The following is an 18,259-nucleotide window of genomic DNA, read 5'->3' on the forward strand; positions in this document are numbered from 1 at the left end:
TTGAGTCTATGTAAAATTTATACACAACATGGTTATTTTTATTGTTCTTTTTATATGGAGCATTTGGTTTTTATATCTGTTTTTAGTACTGCTACCAAATTTATGTACAATATTTTTAACATAATAATAAAGCTACCTAGAACTGTTGCTGCAAATGAAACTATTCCAAATTGCAAACATTTTGACTCAATAAAATTAAATCTTTACTTCCCATTTTAAATCTTACATATAACTGATATATTATGCATAACTTATATTATTTACACATAACTGAGCGAGAAACGTAACAGACATTTTAAGCATACTCTTATCTGACGTCTGTATTGTGTAAATTTTCAACATAAATGTATAACTCAATATTTCATTTTTACGAAAAATAAGAAAATAAACATTTAAGTTATAATGAGCATATTTAGTCACATTTGGATTGTACTTCAATGCTACAAATCTATCAATGGTAGAAAATTTCCAGTGCAAATAACTTACAAAATTATTATTTAGTTAGTATTTGGGGAATTTTTTAATATGGGGAAAAGGAGCAAATCGAAGTAAGCTATCTTAAACAGAAAAGTGCAAAATCCTAAAATTAACTAAATTTTTAGTTTCCAGCTTTACCATTCACACTTTATTAACTTCATGTAAACCAAAGAAAAGATTAACAATAATCATAAAATAAAGACGAAAACTTTTACTTACATCTGAAATATTTGCTTTACAAACTTGATTAGGAATATTCGCACTTGGTTTGAAATCTACAATGACAGGCATATGCTTTAGAACTCCTTCATTTGCGAATAGAAAAGCTCTACCAAGATCATAAACATAATACAATTCAGATGATGTATAATTTCTTGAAAATGCTATAAGTGAGGCACAAAACCGCTAAATGAAAAATACAGAAAAGAAAATTTATACAGAATTGTGTAATCTTTACTAATTTAATTCAAAATAGCATAATAACCCTTCCATAAAGACATAATATAAATCTCGTTAAACTGACAAATTCTATTCTATATTTGACTCATTAATTATTTTCCTTTTATGCAAACCTAGGACTGACTGTATTTTCTTAATGAAGGCAACCCTTTTTTGAAAAATAAAGCTTTCATTAAACAATATGAAATTTAAAGGGAAAACATTGTTTTCTTTTAAAACACATGCTTAATCAAAATATTTTAAGCTCGCAAATAGCATATTTGGCTTTGGGGGAAAATACTAGTGTTAGTCTTTCTCAGAATGCATCATTGTTTTAAAAAACCAAAGTAAATTTGAATCTCACTAATTCTAAATTTCTGTTCTTTTTTAAATTGTAAATGACATTACGTAAATTTGTTTTAAAATTAAAATAATTCTCAACAGTTAATACTAAAACTTATTTAATACTATATTGTAATAATTAGATTAGAAATAAAGAATTTAAATTAAATAATAAAATTAAAAAACTGTTTAAAGTTTAAAAACAAACTTACTTCTAATATTTGAAAAATCCTCAATAATCTCAATAGAATAATAATTCTCATATGTGTAATCCAGCCATGATACTTTATGAAGAAATACATCAAAATGAAGTCTATTAATCCTTCTACAATGCAAATCAAAATGATTGCAAATTCAAATTTGTTCCACACACCTGTGAGATACTGATACCAGCCTAATGTAGCAATCTAATAAAATGACACAAGGTAAGCACAAAAATAAATAAAAAAGATTTGAAAATAAAAATAATGAATAAGTTTAAACAGCAAATAACTGCATACACATCAACAGCACCTTTTTAATTTAGAAATCAAACAACAAAAATCAGCATTCTATTTCCAAATTTTCACAAGACTAAAAATAATATAATGATGATTTTTGTTGTTTGACTTCTAAATTAATATTTTTCCAGAGTGCTATTTTACCTTAATTATAACAACTTTTTACCTACAGATCCCCATTTCTAGATATCTAGATATCTGACTTCTACATATCTGAAACACCATTATCTACATTCCACATCTTTCTTTCATGGTCAAAGAAAATCCAGCTTATCAATTTATTCACATATTTTTATTAATTTGCTCCCCTAATATTAGAAAATTATGCAAACAAGTGCAAAAATTAATATGCATTAATTACAATGTTAAATTAATTTTTTATTATTTTACTTCAATAATACAGTAACGTCTCAATCTGATTCTGGTTAAAGAGCAATAGGATACACATTTTATCTGCATGAAAAAAACATATCTTTAATTTGAGTATGATAAAAATGAAAAAAATATAATGTGCTTAGATTTAAAATAAGTTGTATCTCTATGGAAAAAATAAAATAATTTTCTTTGTGTTTATTGGGAAAAGTATATCTGTATTTTTTTAATGAAAATAAAAACATTTTCAACAGTATAAACATTGATGATATAAAATATGGTAAACAACAAATAAAATTCTGTCATACGACAGTAAACAGCATATGGGCAAAGAGGATCAATTATCTACAATTTTTAATATGGTCAAATTCTACTGTAACAAGACCGGCTTATATTAAATGAACTTTTTGGTTCAGTCTAGTTTCCTATACACTGAATGTTATTTTATATAGATACAGCAAAGCTCCAAGAGTATGAAAATCGGATATAACATATTATATAACATATTGTATGGACATCTTCAATTGATACTTTTTCCCCTTGTATCTTTCACATCCCCCCCGAATTTCTACAAGTTTTAGTGGAAAAATTACTAATTGATATAAACACATCTGTTTCATCTGTAAATGAAAAACCCATTTAAGCTATTTTTCCTTTATCTTCCTTTCCACTTTTCTGTGTGTTCTAAATAAAGGCTGTGCAAGACAAGTGGACATCCAGTTCTAGGAAAACGAGGATACAAAAAGCATATCTTTAGACACAATATGCTGAACATGACCACTGAACCAAAAAACATGAATTAGTTCTCTAATAACTTTCAAATTTTTCGTTTGAGCGATCAGACAGAGCCCAATTCAGTGCTGATGCTATGATGCAATTGTGAAATTTTCATTATTCGGGTTAAAAAGGAAGTTTAATACCTTCTGCACTTGCAATTTTGCATTTAGTTCTTCTTTTAGGGAATGAAAAATTTTTATCTTTATTGCCTTGTTTTGTTTGAGTGTAAGTGTTCTCCAAGGCTTTTGCAGTCTTTAGACACACAAGTGATGAAATTCCCTTCTTTTTTCCTATTTTTGAGAACAGAAAAACTCTCACATACTCTTTGATCAAACTCTCTGCATACTATAGCTGGGTCAAAAATTCATCTGTATTGGAGATAGGGCAACCATTATTCAAAAAGTAAAAAATAAACGCACTGAAATCGATATCGGCCACAAATACAGTTATTCAAATCTATAGCTGGAATCATGTTCAAAAAATCAAAATTCAATAATATCTGATTGACAAAACAATTCAGATACAAGGAAAAAGCTGAGAAAGGTGGAGCATAGGGATACTGAAAAAGCATTTCTGAAATCGTTCACCATTCAAAGAAGCTGGAATCTACAAAAAATCTAAAAAATGCTTCAGATAAAGACAAAAGGATTTTCTAAATACTTTATAGACACTGGAAAAGAATGAACAACATGATCAAAGCATATTAACCATTAAAAAAATCATAAATTTTTATAAACTGAACAAAATATATGTCTACAAAAATCTGACTAAAACATTTTGCATTTTCCTTTAAACATAGGTTTTGTTTCCAAGAAACTTTTACTCTGCATCAGTTCAAGGTACAATAAAATGCAGGAGGAAAAAGAAGAAAAAAAAAATTATTATGTACTCATAGAACAATATTAATAAAACATAAATAAATAAACAAAAATTGTAGCTAAAAACTTTTAAGCAAATTTTTAAAATTATGTGATGCAATAAAATTATCAGTTGTTAATTTAACTTTACATCTAAAAATTCAATAAAATTCAGCTGCTAAATAACATAAAATAATGAACGTAAGTACCAAGTGTCTAACACCACGAGGGGGATGAATAAGGAAAATCAATAATAAAACGAGTATTTTTTAAAATCAAAGATCTTAATTTAATTAATCCTATTATAAATAATAAATAAATTCCCATTTCAGATAAAAATAATAAAACTCCATTTTCCTCACATTAAGTGGTCTGTTATCGGGACCAGATTCAGAATAGTATGTGTGCATGTGCATTATACTATGTAAACACATACATCCATACATATATTCATATATATATATATATATATATATATATATATATATATATATACATGCACGGATGAACCCATACATGCATGTATATATACATATCTGAAACCAGTCCCAATAACAGAAGAGTACTGTGACATTCAGACATATGCCCCCTCGGACTTCCAGGTGCTTAATGAGAGATATCTGTTTGTCAGAGACAGAATGCATAGCAGACATTTGGAAGAAAAGTGCAGTGGAAACCTCCCCTGGTGTGGTTTCCAGACATAAGGGACTAATTAAGTTTTTTTTCCAGGTTGTAACAAAAACGAGGAGAGAGCTTTGTATAAAAAGCTTTTTTGATGCTGTAAACGAGAGAAAGCAGACACATTTTAGCGTCGTCACCCCTTCAGCGGCTTTTATATGAATAATGGCTGTAATGATTCAATTACTTTAATATTTAATTAAGAATTTCTTATTAAGTTTTCAAAATCAATATTTTAAAAGACAACCTGTCTTTTCTGGCACCCGACATGAGTGTTCTGACGTTACAGCTTTATTAAAATGGTGGCAGTGATTCAGATGAGAAAATCCAAAAAAGTGATTTACAGCTCTTTGAAGCACTGAGATAGCATCCACGAAGAAGTTTTACGGACATCAGTCCAGATAAAAAGGAACGACAGTCTCCTGAATACAGCTCATCTTAAGCGACATAAATTGTGCGATCATCTTGTGTTCAAGAAAAATTAGTGCAAAAGTGCATGGACAAGCCTTGCCCGAAGAGCATCAGATCATTGTGAATGTGTAGTGTAGTGAAAAAGTGATATGTGTGTGATCATCGTTGTGCCTGAGAAAATTAGTGCAGTGCGTTATTGTCTGAAGATCACCCGATCATCATGAAGGTGCGGTGTAGTGAGGGGGGAAGTGATAGTTGTGCGATCATCTTTGTACCTGAGAAAATTAGTGCACTGCAGTGTATGGGGTTCAGTGCAGTGTGTTCTTTGCACGAAGATCATCAGATTATTGTGAATGTGTAGTGTAGTGATAAGGTGTCTACAATATGATAAGTCTACGATTCAGGTCTCTGATATAAGAGTCTACAAAGACTGTAGGATTTGTTTCTGTAAAGCTTAAAGAAACGTGCTGTTTGAGTTTTATGTTACAATAAGAAGTGTAAATTTTAGAATTTAAATCTCTGTTAATACATTTTTTAATATCTGAAAGGTTAATGTGTTGTGCTCAAATTAAGCTTATATAATTGAATGCGTAAAGGAGAAGAATTACTGTAACTTTGAAGATTCTAAAGATAGGTGGCATTCTGACATTCATTTTTAAGATGTCTTGAATATTATAAATATTAGAATTTTCAGTTAAGGTGTGTCAACCATTATTTGTGTAAGAACTGAGAAAAAGTTTTCTACTGAATGAGTAAAAAGGGAATTCTAGAAATTCCCAGTATTTTTCATTTTAACGGTTGTCATATTAATGTTTAGTTATGAGCATGTAGATATATGATTTTTATAATTAACCTCTGAATGCATATTTTAATATTCCTCAAATTTTGATGAAAGTATATTGTATTATCATAAGCAATTGAGTTTAACGCAACTGAATTTAAAACTTTTAAGAGGTAATATTATCTGTAGTCCTCAAGTAGACAAATTTTTATTTGAACGCATAATGTGCATATTATAGTGTAAACTGTCTTGTTTTTGTTTAAGATCTGTAAAAAAATGTTGTGAAAAAAAAGGTTCAATTTTACTCTCTCTTTGTGAAAATGATATTTGTTTAAATCAGTTTTATATATATGTAGTGTGAGGGAGCTAAAATTATTAGGTTGTTATCATAATTTTGGTTATATCATGGCATTCTTAGCAAACGTTAGGAAAGTTAAATCCTTGGCTGAAGAGTTAGGGGGAAAAGTTAGTTCTGAACTTAGGATATTGGAGTTAAGACAGATGATTATAGGAAATGAATCCTATGAGGAGGAACTAGTGAAAAACCTGTTAGAAAATACCACTTCAACGAGGCTTGAGAGAGAAGATACAGAGAGGAAAGATAGAATTAGGAGAGAAGAAATGGAATTTGAATTATCGAAGTTAAGATTACTATCCGCTAATGGAAATGACTCTGTAAATGGGGGGAATGAAGAAAATGAACTTAAGAAAAGCTGTTACGATCTTAAAAAAATGATTCCAAAATTTGACCCTGAAGAAAACAACATTAATTTGTATCTAGTCATGTTTGAGTGCCAAGCAAAGCGTGTGAATCTTCACCAATCAGAATGGGTTTCGGTTTTATTGACAATTTTGTCAACTGACATAGTTCAACTGATTATACGAGAACCAGAGCAGCAGGCTTATGACTACGATTATATAAAGAGGATATTGCTTAAAAGGCTTAAGCTTAGTCCAGAAAAATTTCGTATCAAATTTATGGAATCCCAGAGAAACACTCGAACCACTTAGAGAGATTTTGAATTTGAATTAAGGAATTATTTTGAAGAATGGATTGCAGGTTTGGAAGCTACCGATTTTGAACTTTTAAAGGATCTCATGATAACGGACCAAATGAAGCACCATGTAAATGTCGAAGTGTGGCAGCATTTTGTTTTGAAAAATGGATTGCAGGTTTGGAAGCTACCGATTTTGAACTTTTAAAGGATCTCATGATAACGGACCACATGAAGCACCATGTAAATGTCAAAGTGTGGCAGCATTTTACTGACGAATGGTAACAACTCCAGATAAATTAGCAGAAATGCTAAAAGAGTATGAAAATGTACGCAAAACTCGGAAGAAGATATCTCCTGTTCATAGTTCTGAGTCACAACGGGAAAATAAAAATAATTTAAATTCAAGAGACAAAAGTATCACCAGTCTGGAGGGGAAGATTGATATGTCTATGAGAGAAGGGAACATCTCTGGAATCAGAATGAGCGCCAATTTGATATGAGGAGACCACTTAAGAGTTATTCTTGTGGTTCAACCGAACATTTAAGGCCTCAATGTCCGGAAGTTAAAAAACATTTCAAAACTCCGTTTATTGTAAATAGAGTCCAGGAAATTGAAGAAGAGTGTTTAGCCCCGTACCTAACGATGGCTAAAGTGAATGGTTTTGATCTTCCAGTTTTGAGAGATACCGGGTCATGCATTGATGTAATATGCAAGAAATATCTCACTCCTTCGATGCTGATGGGCGAGAGTGTTTGGGTAAAACACCCATTTGATGAGGCCCCCATTTGTTTACCCTTAGCAAACATTACAATAGAAGGAACTTTTAACCAAGTAATAACAAAAGCAGTGGTCATTCGAAATGAATTGGATCCCGGTCATTATCTGTTACGGAACAGAACAGGTGAAAATTTAGCAGTAGATCAACACAATAAACATCGGGAAAAGTTCTACACTGAAGTCTAAATGCGGCGAACTTGAACCCTCAAGCGAAGTTTCTTCCCTCATTATAGAAAGGGATGAAGTCTTGTCTCAAACAAAAGGGGTGGAGAAAACCAATTTCTCTCTGCCTGAAACGAAGGTGAATAAACTGTCACTGCGTACAATAAAATATTCCTTTGTAGCAAACCTACAAAAGAAAGGTGACGCTGTAAACCTTTGTGACTGGGTCACGTTAACCCCCCGAATGTTACGACTTTTTCAGGAAAACGCATAAAAAATAATCGTGTGTACTTAACAGGTCTGTCGCAAAAACGGCAAGTATTCTGACTCAAACTACTTCAAAAGTGGGCCCCCTTACTGTGTGGATATAATTAAGCTAATTCTCCCCTTCGTTGAATTTAGGGAGTGAAATTAGTTTTTCTCCCTATGATATCTTCGTCACAGGACTGGTTGCTAAAATGGTATTTTATCTCCTATTTGGTTACTTTATAATTTGCATACTAACGCATATGCTGTATATTACTCGTACCTTAATCAAGATATGTGCCGAATACAGAAAGTTAGTCAATATTCATCAGTAAGTGAGAAACTACGTAAAATGCTTTAAATTTCCAGTTTCTTTAAGAAATTGCTTCGATAATGGTGAAAAATTAATCTTGCTATTTTTATCATTATTTTCTGAGAAAATACTTTTTAATATACAAAGGGAAATTGTGAGAATTTTTTTCTCTCATGTTCCAATTTTTCGAATACAAATTATTCGCAACTTGTTTTAATATTATGTTTATATTTAATTTTCAAATATTTTCAGTTTAGTCCAGTTTAAAGTATTAGATTTAAATAATTCTTAAGATTGCATCATAAATTTATTAGTAGTTAGTTATTTATGACACCATTTTGACTCGTGACAAATGAATAAAATATTGTAATCGCGAAAAATTTCGATTTTCATATTTCAAAGGAAATTTCCATTTTGATTAGTTCCATCATGACATTTACACGTACGTATGTCGCATAACTTCAACATAAAATGTTGAAATTTTATATTTGGGAAATATGATTAGTTTTATGTATGTCTGTACCGTATGTCCGTACGTATGTATGCATGTATATCGCATTAAGAAATGGTTAATCGTAGAATGTTGAATTTTTTCTGTATGGGATTGGTATAACATTTAATTGTGCACCTCCTTTTTCTATTGAAATTGGCAGTGCCAAAGAGGCATTTTGAAATGGAAGATCATATCTCATTTTCAAACAAATAGGGTTAAATGAAGTTTAGCAAAAATTGCATTTAATTTATTTGGCGTACAAGAAAGTCATGTGGTGTCCGCATCAGATTTTTTAAGATGTTTCAAAATAAATAAATATATGGTTTTAATATCAAACGATCTCAAATATAAGAGCTTTATTTGTTTATAAAAATTTTACAAGAAAGATTAGAAGTAATCTAAATAGCATACCTTGAAGAGAAACACATTAAATACACTTTTTTAAAGCAAAATTTAAAGAATAACTGATTAAATTTTCTTTAAATTCTTTTTGTAAAATATTACATATGAAACCAGATAGTGTTTTCAGAAAGATAATTTGTAGAGTGGTTTCCTTGATGTTAAGAACGTGAAAAATTAGCAATGCCCTCGCCGGGATTCGAACCTGGACCTCTCGAAAACGTGCTGAGAGTGTTACCATTACACCACGAAGGATGCAATGAGAAGTTAGAAAATACCTTATATATTCCGACTTTTAAAGGCCGACTGGATATTAGGAGACCCAATTGCGAAATCCTGGTGGTGAAGAATCATCATCCATCCCCTTTCTTTTTTAGTTCGTACGCCACTGTAGAACATTAGGTTATTTGTGGAGGAGACACATAAAAAATGAGCAAAGCCCTAGCCGGGACTCGAATATACGCTACATTACACCACAAAGGCATGCAGAAAGGAGAGAGAAAATACCTTATAAGTTTAAGGAGGAAAGTATTGTTTTAAAATGAATATCGCACAATAATTTCCGTCTTAAATTGTCTTTCGGAAAAATATGTTTTGTAATATTCATTCTAAAATTCATCTAAAGCAATATTTCTATACATAAATTTGATATTCTTAAAGTTATGTTATCTAAATGTATTTATAAGCAGTCAGTTAAAACACAATATAACAACTGCACAATATCTACGTAAAGATCCATTTTTATCATCTATTTCGATCTATTCTATGATCAGCCAAAATAGAGTTATAATTATCCTATTGAATATTTGAACGTGTAAAATATGCCAATATGGCATATGCGAACAAGTAAAATTATCTCATTACTGTTAGGGAGGCTGAATGTGAAACTTCCTTTAAAAAAGGTGGCAAAACATATGACAGTTTTAGGTTTAGTTTATTTGACTATGGCAAAGCAAGAAAGTGTTAGCTTACTAATGAAAGTATGTCTTCGTGGAGAACTTCCCAAGGGAAATTGGCTGGTATTGACGTTACACAGGAGGAAAACCACCGAAGCGTCCCTGCAGTCAACCTGTTTGCCAGAATATGAGTCCGGGTCGAACTACCAGTGTTCAACAATGTTACTACTCGACCATTGGCTAGCCCATATCTATTTAGGAAAATGTGACTTTGCATGCTATGTTAGAATTTTAAAATTTATGTGACATGCAAATTATTTAGCTGATGCAATGTAATAGCAAATTCTTTAATGACTTGATTCTTGTAGTTTTCTACGAAACTGGTCTTCTGATGATCGACTGGATAAGACCACAAAATCTGATCGTTCGATACGGATTGAAATCAAGGCGTACAGCCTGGAAACATAGGAACTTTTTAGGATTTCTCTGTGTGAAATACAATTATGAGCCAAGTTTCTTTTCAGACTCTTCCACGAAAGCATTCTACTTCTTAGTCAGATGATTCAAGAATGTTTCATCGTTTTCAGTTAAAACAAACAAGCTTCTTAGGAAGTACGACGTAGAAATATACATTAATCATTTATTTTTTTCAAAATATTCTTATTAAAAATCTATTTAACAATGATTATATTGTTTATATATCCTAGTAAATTATGAATATTTTTTAGTTTCTTGTTATCTCTGTTTCTGTGTATTATAAAAATTCAACCATTCAGAATTTTACACAAAAATAAATTCTTTCCGTAGTAACAAATATAACGACGTTTGCAGTCGAAATTATTTAAAATAAATATTTTTTTAAAATTTTTTTTTATCAAGCAACAATATGCTTTGACTTATTTGACTAATGTAAAGCATACTAGGGCTATCTGCCTAAAAGGAGGGATGCCTTTGTTGGAAGACTTTTTAAGAATTCAGGATTAGTATTCCATTATTTCAATGCCAAGACGCCTTCTGAAATCTTTGTAATAAATATTAAAATTTTAAAGCCTTAAATGATAGTAAATATAGTTTCTGAAACTTATTGTATTCATAGAATTGTTTTGCAGTTGAAGAACACTATTTTGAAATTTCTTGCTGTAGGACTAATGTAAAAGTTAAATTTCGTAACTTAGTGTATGTAGATAAAATGATTTATATAGCATCTAGATATAGTACGAAATTTTTTTGGATTGAAAAAGCGACGATCAGTTTAGAATCAGCAAGTTAAAAAATAATCGAACATAATATCCATTTGAAAATACATTCCACATAATTTTCAAAGTTAAGATGTCCAAGAAATCTTATAATGCTGTCGTGCTGGTACATTTGTAGAGACTTACCCGTTTTTGCCTTGCGTCCTCTGTTGGTGCAAGTAGTAGCAGATCCAACTAGTAAACTGAAATATCTATGATTCGAATTTCAGTCTTTAAGAAAGGAGAATATATGGAATTAACAGCTGAATAAGTCTGAAGATTCATTATTGTGTTCAAGGCCTCATCAATGGCCGAACAGGACCTCTGAATCTGGAACTCTGAACATCAAGACCTCTGAATACTGGCAGTTCAGTTCAGCCTGGTTTGAGTTCGATCTCAGGCGAACGGGCTGACTGCATGGTTGGTTTTCCTCATGTGTAATATGCTAGCTTTCTTCAGAATATCTTCCACGAAGGCATCCCTCCTAGTAGATAGTCTTCATAGCTTTCCCATATTTAAAAAACCGAACCGACCGTGAGTGTGATTCTGCTGAGTGCGTTACTTGTATCATGGCTTTAGGTACCTAAAGGATTCTACATATTACTGTTATCAATGAATTCCTCTCAGGATGTTATCCAAAAAATGTATTACCAGTACAGATATTTTGAGGATATTTTTCTTTCTGAGAAAAGTACTCAGTTAAAGACGGATTTCGAATTCAAAATTTTTATCATATTCGGTTAGTAAATTAATTGATATAATGTTATTAATGTTACTACTTAGTTATCTATGCTTTTATTGGAAACCCTTTAAAGACATATTATAACGGTGAAAATTATTTTTGTTCTTTTTTAGAGTTCCTCGATGAATTATAATATTAACAAGAAAAGCAATATTTGCATTATTGCTGCCTTACAGTACTTATATTATACAATAAAATAAGCACTGTAAGACAGCAACAACAATTAAATGTCTTCTTACATAACAACCCCAATTAAAACTACTAACTAAAATGCATTTCCCAAAATGTAGACTTTTCTAGTATGTTGTAAAGTAAGCTTTAAACTATTTTGGAAGAGCTAGTCAGAAATTATGTGAAAGGAAGTGAATCCAGTTTTCATTTTTACAAACTTTCGCATAATGCATCAATTTATTTTAAGCCATTTTAACCAGTAATTGCAACTTAATATTGTTCAAATTAAAAATAATGAATGGAAGCATTCACAATGCTCGAACACAGAATATTTAAAACAGTACAAGACTTTGCTAGGAACCTTTGTTAGGAGAAAGCAACTGATTGAAAGCATGTGTTCAAAGTATCACATCTGCCATTTATGTTGTGAGAAAAGGTACGTCTTTTGTATGCGTATGTTTAAAAGCTTGTTTTTCAGTTCCGTAAGCAAAGCATATCCCCAAGGGTGTAATTACCGTATTTGACAGCATATAAGACGCACTTTTTTTCCTAAATTTGGTCTCAAAAAAGTTACCTGCATCTTATACATGAAGGACACAGGTTAACTTTCAATACTGAATACTATTTTTAGCCTGGATAAAGATCTACACACACATAGACAAACTCTTTTTCCTTGTGTGTGGCCTTCTAAACAAGGGTGCATCTTAGATGCCGTCAAATACGGTACTCTTTTGCGACAAATCTGAACTACTGCAGTTCTTCAAAACTGCAAATTGAATGTACCTATGATGACTTTACTGAATGATCAAAGCCATCCGTTATTGTGAACCATTTTAAGCTTTCCTTTAGAAATACAGAAGGTTACAAGTACAGGTATTTTACACATCTACAGCTATTCCTTTTTAATCACTAGTCATTCCTTCATGTAGCATGTCAAAACAAATTTCTCTTAAGCTATATGTTCATGGTTGAAGTTGCTATGTGTATTTTTTTAATTTATGCTATGGAAGGGCCCGGCGATCATCTGCATATGTGAAAATAAAATTATGATAAAATACTTGATTTCTAATATAAGAGATTAAATTTAAAAAGTCATGATTTGTCTAAAATAATGATCTCTTGCAAAATCTTTTCCATAATATGTGACAATATTCTCTAGTGGGACAAGCTTTTTTTACTGCTTAGACCTATGAATCTTGGGCATAAGGCTCAGATTTTATGATCAGTTCTTGCTGACTAAAGAATGTAGTATTTTGATAAAGAAATTAAAATAAGGTTAGCTTTTATTATTTCGGTATTTCTAAATATTTTTTAAATTGGATTAATCCAAGTTTTAATCAAAATCATCTAATGATTCAAAAAGGTTCTTCGGATTGCTGACAAAGTTATTTAAAAGAAAACTGTATTTGATATGTTAATCAAGTTAAAATATCATTGTAGCTGTTTAGACAACATTCAGTCTAAGACTGATACTATTTTAGAGGAAATTTATATGCATTTTAAATAATAAATAATACAGATCATTCTTCTTTATTATATGTCATTTGCCTACGACAACTTCACCATTCGCCAACAATATATATATATATATATATATATAAACAATAAAATAAACTAAACAAACATAAAAAACTTTCGTGCTTCTTTTCTTATTAGTATTTCGTTTTTATTATTTAATTACTGCTATTTTTTTTTAATTCAAATTTGTAACTCCTAGAAAAGTTGCGGGTTACATTTCGGAAACTCAGATGTTACGCTGTAGGTTATTTTAATTATTTACGTAACAAAATATGGAAATTTTTACTCAACTCTTCGTTGCTGCTTGTAGTTACATTGCGTTCAGCAAAGCAATGTATATTATGTAAAGCATGAGCACACAAGAATATCAAACTTATTAAAATTTTTTCTAATGAAAATCACATTCATATCAATATACATTAAAAGCATTGGATTACTTAAAATGCATTAGAAGAAAACTTCAGCAAACCATTATAAGCAACGAGTATTGTTCCAAAAAGAATAATTAATTTTCCATTATTATATTTACTATTAAATAAGTTTGTGTTTTATAAACCCATATCAAGAATACGCTTATTATAACTTTTTAAAATAGACTATTGATTTTCTAAATTTTGTCTGATTTATTGCTTAAGTAATGTTATTCTTTATATGCAATTGCATGTAATTCATGTTAATTGAATGCAGTGATATTCGGTTCGCTTGAATTAATTGAAAGTATTTAACTTGCCGGTTTTATGCATATACATAATCATAAGTAAATTTATTTAAATAATGCAAATATTTTGAAATGATATTTTTTAATTGAATTCGCAAGCATTTTGCATATTTCTGAACATTTAGTTTGAAATCTAAAGGATATTTTATGAAAATGTTATCTGTTTAAAGATAATAATGGGAAATTTTTACATGCTGCTTATTTATTTAGCGAAGCATGTTCGCGTCAGTGGGTCGTATGTCTAAACACTTTCTTGGCGATAAAACGTAGCGGTCTAAGACGAAGAAGAGCAATCCTCTTAGACTCCTACTGAGAGTTGTCATTTAGAGATCTCCAGGGTTCCAGAAGGGGGCACTGAGGCATCCGCACGGCCGCTTTAAGGTGCTGGTAACGCTTTTGATATCATAGCCACTGACTGCCTAAAACCATCAACAACGCTTTTGAAAACATTTCCCTTGACCGCCTAGAAGCGTCCGTAACGATTTTGAGATAGTTCTCCTTGACCGCCTAAACCCGGTCATATCGCTCAGAGGGTTAAACAATCACAGTAATTCTTTGGAAAAGGATTATCTTGAGGTCGAACGTAGTAGTTCTTTTTCAGGTGTTGGGTTACCATTGAGAGATTACCACATACTGAAAATTTAAAATCTGCAAGGGTTGTTTTTTCAGCAAAACATAATTAATGTTAAAGTTGGAATGTATATTGTATATTACATATTTCAGAAAACTATATGTTCTTTTATTGTATGTGTATAATTTAGTTCTCAGTTTTATGTTGATTATATGTTTTTTTTACTGGCCTCAATATAGTTCTTGTTATGTTTATCCTTGGTACTTAGCCCAGCTTTGTGGGAAAAGAGTATTAGTGCTAATAATTATTAGTTTTATTATTAAGACTTGCTGTGGTAAGGTAGGAGGAATGGAGTTCTGAAAACTGCCCACCCACCTGGAGGGTAGAAGTTGTGACGTTGAGACATATGCACCCCTCGGACTTCCAGGTGCTGAGACAGAATGGACAGCACACCTTTGGAAGTAAGGTGCAGCCAAAACCCCACTGGTGTGGTTTCCAGACATAAGGGACTAATTAAGTTTCTTTTCCAGGTTGTAACAAAAACAAGGAGAGAGCTTTGTGTAAAAAGCTTTTTTGATGCTGTAAACGAGTGAAAGCAGAAGCATTTTAGCGTCGTCACGGCGTCAGCGGCCTTTGTATGAATTATGACTGTAATGATTTAATTATTTTAATATTTAATCACAAATTTTTCAAAACAAATATTTTAAAAGACAACCTGTCTTTTCTTTTACCCAACACGGGTATTCTGACATTACAGTATCCATTCAGGTAATCTGTTTAAATTTATATTTTCATTACTTTTAAATATATGTTTAAACATTTAAACACTAATATAGTTTAACAACAACCTTCACGCCCAGAGAAAGCAAATTACTTAAAGCTTTAAGTGCTTGATTTAAATGTGTAATATACATTTAATCTAAATAATGTATACAATATATTAATATTCCTGTTACTTCCTTCTTGTACTTATTAATTATATTTGTCCTTAAATAAATATTAAAAAACATATGCATTTATATGCTAGTCATTATTCTCAGCATAAGATTTTTAAAAATATTTTGCTATTAAAAAGCATAATTTTATAACCACATAACATTTCTTAACAACATTTAAAAACTGCAGTTATTAGAAAATAACTTGCTCACTGAAACAATGCATTATTTCTAAGAGATTTGAAAATATCTTACAAATCCAAATTTTCAATTTGACATTTTAATCTATCATTTTTATTAAATTTAAATTACTTACTTTTACTGTAACTTCTCCACAGAAAAATATTACAAAACATAAGGCAGAGAAATTGCTGAAATCACTAGGCCATACTTTGGCAGGATTAAAGACAAAATTAAGATCTGCAATAATGTGAATGGCATTCAAAATAACCATAATGATAACTAAAGTTTCAAACCATGAGCTGAAATAAAGCTTACAACACCAGGCTTTAAAACCAGTTCGTTTTTTGCTTCTTGCAATGTGAATATTAATATCAAATCTCTTATTTTGCCTACTTTCCAGTTTTCTCAAAGCGCAAGATTGCCTTGTTTCCTGTAAATTAAATGAAGCTAAAATGAATGTAGGGGGAAAAAATGACAATAAAGAAAATTATGTTTCACTTATCTAATTGTTTAAATCTTAAGCTTTTGAAATCAGCAGGAAAAACAACTAGGATCTTATTATTCGATTGTTCTACTGAACAGTCGAATAATAAGGTAAAATGGTTGTCGTTCTGGAAACAGTAAGATTTATTAAAAGTAAGGTAATGGTCCTGAACTCAAACTGCATGCAAGCCGAATACACTATCTGAAGATAGCTGATGAGCCATATTTTTTTTAATAAAATGAAATATTTTACTAATTAAATAAAATATTTTAAATAACATTTAAGTAATAAGATAATAATTTTTGCTTACTAAATACTGATTGAAACATATATAAACAATAATAATAATACTGCAAAGGAAAAAAATTCAAATTTATATTTATTTTCTATCTGAGATATAAAGTTTGATACCTGCATGATATTTTTGTTGGTTATACTTAGTAATTCAAATATACTGATGACTAAATATAAAATTCTCAGACTGACTTTTTTTCTAAATAATTCTAACATGTTTAATTAGCCATTAATTAATTTGCTTTCATTTAAAATAAAAATCAAAAATTATAAAAATTTTAAGGTTTCAGAGAAAATTTACCAACTGGTTCATAACTTGAGAATAAATAATAAAACTTAGTCTTTTCTTTCATTCATTAAATTTTTCTTCAATGCATAAATAAGAGTACTTATTTTTCTATGCAAATGATTATAAATACCTTTATTTCCTAATAAAGCTTCATGATGTTTCAATTTTGTTAAAGTGTTTAGCCTTGGAAAGATACAACTAGAAATTATAATGACAAATTGCAGATGATCCGTACTTAATCAGGTTTTGCTTTTTAATTGATTTTCAAAAGTGAAAAAAAAAAAAAAAAAAACGCTGTTCATATATAAAAGTATTACCCAACAAAGCGTTTATTCTTAGTGCAAAAAATGTGCAACTGTGTTTATTTATTCTTTGATAAATATTAATAAAAGTTAATACAATCTGTACTTTCAAATCTTTGAATAAGGTCTCTATCTCATTGTAAATTAATTATCTCCCTTTATATTTTCTGGTATGTTATTCATGTTAAAATAATATAAACTCAGAATTGATGTAACCAAAATCTTGAAATTCATTCAGCACCATATTGCAACAAACACATAATTGAAATGTCTTCATAGGATGCATAAAATTTCTTTGGAGGTTACATGCCCCCCCCCCAGTTTGAGATCAACAATATAAGGTATTCACTTTAGATCTAAGCAGTTTTTAATAATGTGTATTTAGGAAAATTCTTCTTACAAAACAATATACAGCATTTCAGAGTAAAATCTGAAGCAGAATATTGCTAGATCTAGTCCGTATTTTATTTTAAATTATACATGTTTAAAGGGGTAATTCAATCATGTCTCTGTTTTGTCTTCTCCACCAATAACAGATATATAAAATTCAAGTATTTTTCTCTCAACAAGGAACTTGGTATTAATATCGTGTGCAATCTATCGCTGTTCGGATCATACACAATTAGGTTATTACCATCAAATTACAAACCATCAAATGAATTTTGTCAATCCTGCAAACAGTACTAATACTTCAATAGCTGAATGATACACAAGAATTTTGAAGGTTATGTTTAGCACAATGTGTGGAGCACCTCACTACAAATCCATCCATGTTATAGTAAGTTAGTATTCATGTTACAGTATGTTACATCCATTTTAAAATTATGGTAGAAATCCATTAATAAAAGGAAGGATTATTTTTTAGCCATGCTGTATATTGTTTACATGAAATGTGAATG

The 18,259-nt window shown here is 30.4% G+C and overlaps 1 protein-coding gene across 6 annotated transcripts in view; it reads right to left on the reverse strand.

Annotated features, from left to right (window-relative positions):
- The window catches only part of LOC118201403 (sperm-specific sodium:proton exchanger-like), a 251,684-nt gene that overhangs the window by 117,618 nt on the left and 115,807 nt on the right, over window positions 1-18,259 (reverse strand). For all 6 annotated transcript variants that reach the window (XR_015042259.1, XR_015042261.1, XM_085821147.1 and 3 more), the window contains exons 16-18: window positions 16,125-16,421; window positions 1,470-1,664; window positions 697-882 (exon numbers count right to left, since the gene is read on the reverse strand). Coding sequence is in view for 4 of the 6 variants with exons in the window: in XM_085821147.1 (XP_085677273.1) it covers window positions 697-882; window positions 1,470-1,664; window positions 16,125-16,421 (678 nt within the window). In the remaining 2 variants the exon portion in view is untranslated. The remainder of the gene's footprint in view (window positions 1-696; window positions 883-1,469; window positions 1,665-16,124; window positions 16,422-18,259) is intronic.

The sequence above is a fragment of the Stegodyphus dumicola genome, chromosome 1 (assembly GCF_044657685.1).
Source record: "Stegodyphus dumicola isolate Sdum_Otavi_A_Nest chromosome 1, ASM4465768v1".
NCBI classification, from domain to species: Eukaryota; Metazoa; Arthropoda; class Arachnida; order Araneae; family Eresidae; genus Stegodyphus; species Stegodyphus dumicola.